A 3982-nucleotide genomic window follows, 5' to 3' on the forward strand; every position below is an offset into this window, starting at 1 on the left:
CCAATAATTGCACCGATTCTGTATTTCTTGGCACAATTATTTTTCATCCCCTTTTTCCGAAATTCTTCTCCTTCTTCATCGACTTTAGTCATCATCTTTATTCGTATAATTTTCTAACTCGATTCTTATGAATTTCGTGCAATCAGGACTGTATCGGAGGTTCGTTCATTCGATGAGACGACCATCCAACCAGCAACGAGGCGACCTGCGCAATACTACCAAAGTGATGTAAGCCATTTTTGAATTATTCATCTCTTTTCTTTCTTTAAATTTTCATTCTAAATTATAACTAGCATGCTGCATGACCAATGTAAATATTTATATTTATTGCATGACTTATTACGTCAACAATGTCTAGCGTGAGTAGACTCACGCGTCGTCTTTTATTTGATGCAGTTTGATCATTGCATTCCTTGAATTTCTCTGTCTCTTATAATTAACTTTCGAGAATGAAAACATTAACCGCTTTGAATGAGAAAAAAAAAATGATGTTGTGATACTGTATGATGCGAATCAAGGCTGCGGCTATGGAATCTGATGGCATGTCAGCCAGGGATCCGGCTGGTGCCCGTGACTCCGTGTTGCCTGGTCAAAAAACACTGATTCAACAGTTGCTTTCTTTTCCCCAACCGTTCACCATTACCCGTCCGAAAGTCTACAAATCCCTTCCGAGTAAGTCCCCAAAAGTACGGGGCTCTTCTAAAGCTGTCCCTTTTGTTTTCTTTATGTATTCATGTGTTCTGTTGGACTAATCAAAAGTAGAAGGTCTTGTAACAATCATCAAGGTGATGATTTATTTGGCTTTGGTTGACTTAACCGCTTGACATTAGTTAATACTCTGCTTTTTCAAATTTCATCAAGTATTTTTACAATCGTGATTCAATTTGTTTTTCTCTTCCGTTTTTCCAAAATAGGAGAGTGACAACTCCAACTTCGACTCTTTGTAGACCACTACATACGGGATGATCGTGGCCAGAAAATCTTGAAATAACAATTGTTTTTTTTTTCTTTTCTCGTGAGCGGATACGACAGCTCTCCAATTTGAAGTAACAACCCAGCAGGTCGCACACAAAAAAAAAAGCAGAGAGAGAGAGAGTTTTAAAAGTATATATTAGACGATTGGGTTTTTACGAATTTCTTCATTTTTTTTCCTGCTTTTTGTTTCATTTCTTGCTGAAGAAAAAAAATGAAAGCAAAAGATGTGTTTGCTCAACTGCCGGGAAAGATTTTTTAAAAAATACTTTTGCATTGTTATAATATCGACCACACATTTTTCTCTGTATCCCCCTTTTTTTACTCTTTTATTTGTACTTTATTGAATGTGAAAGAAGACATTTCATTTAATTGATGCCTTTTTTTTTACATAGAAAAAAAGAAAGAAGGGGACATGTTTTTAATGTTTTTAATTAACACCCTGCATCTTATATCTTTTATCTGTTTATATGCATAACTTTAATGTTTGGGCGCGATTCCGGTGACAATTTTTGAAATCACCAAAAATATGGCAATCATTGAGGATAAAGATCAAGTAATTTTTTTTTTAATATTCCCTTCTCCAACCCTCCCCCCCCAAAAAAAATCTATTTAGCTGAGGAGAACAAAATTGTAACAACTAACCTTTGGCTGGACCAATTTTTTTTTAATCATGTTCAGACGGACTCAAAAAAACACACGAAACATCCAGTGAATTGTTTTCCGTTCCTGACAAGAGTGTCCCTACACTAAAACATTTTTTTGTATTATTCTTTTATCCGGATTGATCCCTTGAAAAAAAAAAAAAAAATCACAAATGCCTGTATAAAGCTTGGTCTACGCTGAAATGTTTATTTCAATACATCGCCAAAACTAATAAATATGTTTATTTTGTCAAAGGCTCAATTCTCACCAGGTTGTGACTGCATACACATGAGTGTGTTAACGTAAAGTTACTCCTAAATCAGCAGCGAGTTGCGCTTTAATTCGTTCATGGACTTTGCCGACTTCTGCCTGAGTCAGCGTACGCTCCATATGACGATAGATGATGCGAAAGCATTGGCTCCGCTTCTTTGTCTTTGGATGAAGGAATTCGTCGACTAATCGAACCTTTTAAGATGGCAATGCGAGATATAAAATTCTATTCCAGAGTACTAGCGTTTTAAAATTCATACTTGCTCAACAATGTCACCTCCTACGCCACGGACAATTTCGTAAACATCGCTGGAGTTGATACCTCCTTCAGGCAACCAAAAGCTGACGTCATTGAAACACTGAGGATATTGACTAATCGACTGGATACAGAGGGGGAGGGGGGGGGGGGATAAGAGGTTGACAGAAATAAATTTAAAAATCTAATTCTTTTGTACCTTGTAAGTGATTTTCTGATTGGGAGTCGCACCTTGAAACTGACTCAGAAATCCAGAGTCATTAGACCAAAAGAGACGAATGTCGGGTATTTCGTATAAACGCATAGCGATGCGCTCTAACCCGAGACCGAAAGCCCAGCCAACCTTGTCAGGAACACCAGCTATAAGTGAAGCAGCATTCATCAGTAATCGAAATCTGAAACTTTAGTCCACAGTAATGAAAACTCAAATGACGTAAGTGGATACCGTTGTAAAGAATTTGTTGCTCAATCACGCCGCAACCCAGCAGTTCCAGCCATTTATCTTGGAATTTGACTTCCAATTCAAATGATGGATGGGTAAATGGGAAATATGTTTCTGTCCACCTTGTTTCAACATCTTTAAGTACAAAGAATTGATTCATAATTTAAATTTAAATATTTAAAAAAAAAATTTAATCACTTACCATTGCCAAACAAGTGATGGACTAACTTTGTGAGGCAAGTTTTCAATTCATGTTGGAGTTTATCAGAAGTTAATTCAGTGTGATATTCTTGTTTGTGAGGAGTACGCTTTCCATCTTCGAACAACTCTACTTTTTCTTTGTCTATATCATGAAGCTATAGGGGGTAAAACATTTATTTTATATTTCATGTTAATTTTTAAATATCTATACTTGGTGTTTGGCAAACAGTCTCACACCTTCAGCCTGGTGGAAAACTGGAAAATGGGAAGCATCAATTTCATCTCTTCTATACACATCGCCCATGACAACAAAACTATCTAAGCCACTAGCAATCAGCTCTTCTTGATGAGAGCTAGTGTGTCCCCTCAGTATGAAATCCTTATTTAAGTAGTAGCAATCTGAAGGTGTTCGACTTGGATGGTCTTGAGGAATCAGCAAACTGAATCACCACTATATATTAGCACAATTTCACAATTAATAAAAATATTCGTTGGTTGAACCTGTCAAAATTCTGTTTGGTAGTGACGATAGGATTTAATCTATCAAAGACAGAGAATATTGGATTGCCAGCGTGATTTGGAAACGATTTGTACATAAAGGAGATTATGTTCTCTCTCAGAAGGCACAGAGGATGCCCAGGTTTCAAGTGCAAGTTCCTGTTGAGATACTTCAAAATATTGGGATTGACATTTGTCCATTTGTCCCGATTGAATTTTCTGCCATCGATGTCAACAGTAGAGGCGGTAAACTGTTTATGGGTGCAACGTAACAAATGAAATACAATTGGCTCACAGTTTCAATTTATGAAATACAACCTCTACATTTGGACTAGATTTTGATGCACAGTTCCGACATTGCACAGCGAAAAACCGTAAACTTTTCCTCAACAGGGTCATTACGTACACGTGTAAAATTTCTCATCACTCGGATTCAATAATGGTAAATAAATGTATTCCAACTTCCTGTAACAGTGATAGATGGCAGTCACATCATTAATAAAAAGTAATGGGATAAAAAGTGTAATAAAACAGTGTTCAAATCAACGGAAAAATGATTCATTCGCAAAATTCGATACGATGCAAAATGAAATAAACTTTTAAAAGAAGTCATAAAAAAAATTAAAAATTTCCCATTGACGAGGAACGACATCAGCGCCACCGCTCCAGACACGATGGTGGCTCCCTCGTAATGGAGT

At 36.7% G+C, this 3982-nt stretch overlaps 2 protein-coding genes across 7 annotated transcripts in view; one reads left to right on the forward strand and one right to left on the reverse strand.

Moving 5' to 3' along the window:
* The window catches only part of LOC124328975 (mucin-17-like), a 30337-nt gene extending 28677 nt beyond the window's left edge, over window positions 1–1660 (forward strand). For 4 of the 6 annotated variants that reach the window (XM_046787819.1, XM_046787822.1, XM_046787821.1 and 1 more), the window contains 3 exons: window positions 147–228; window positions 519–672; window positions 915–1660. In XM_046787819.1, coding sequence (XP_046643775.1) covers window positions 147–228; window positions 519–672; window positions 915–922 — 244 coding nt within the window. In that variant the 3' untranslated portion in view covers window positions 923–1660. The remainder of the gene's footprint in view (window positions 1–146; window positions 229–518; window positions 673–914) is intronic. The other 2 variants (XM_046787823.1, XM_046787824.1) reach the window with 1 other exon arrangement.
* Window positions 1661–1808: 148 nt separating this feature from the next.
* Window positions 1809–3848, reverse strand: LOC124329122 (phenylalanine--tRNA ligase, mitochondrial-like). Its single transcript, XM_046788146.1, has 8 exons — window positions 3603–3848; window positions 3288–3535; window positions 2998–3226; window positions 2788–2941; window positions 2589–2720; window positions 2343–2503; window positions 2148–2267; window positions 1809–2082 (listed from the first exon to the last, which is right to left on the reverse strand). The coding sequence occupies exons 1-8, from the start codon at window positions 3681–3683 to the stop codon at window positions 1915–1917; spliced, it is 1293 nt and encodes a 430-aa protein (XP_046644102.1). The 5' UTR covers window positions 3684–3848; the 3' UTR covers window positions 1809–1914.
* Between the last annotated feature and the right edge of the window lie 134 nt (window positions 3849–3982).

This window comes from Daphnia pulicaria, chromosome 3 (genome assembly GCF_021234035.1).
Source record: "Daphnia pulicaria isolate SC F1-1A chromosome 3, SC_F0-13Bv2, whole genome shotgun sequence".
NCBI lineage: Eukaryota > Metazoa > Arthropoda > Branchiopoda > Diplostraca > Daphniidae > Daphnia > Daphnia pulicaria.

Coding starts and splice junctions, on each gene's coding strand:
- LOC124329122 (XM_046788146.1), bottom strand. CDS start 3,683: ATGACCCTGTTGAGGAAAAGTTTACGGTTTTTCGCTGTGCAATGTCGG. Junction 2,504..2,588: donor GCAACAAATTCTTTACAACG/GTATCCACTTAC, acceptor CTTCACTTATAG/CTGGTGTTCCTGACAAGGTT. Junction 2,083..2,147: donor GAGGTGACATTGTTGAGCAA/GTATGAATTTTA, acceptor CCATCTTAAAAG/GTTCGATTAGTCGACGAATT.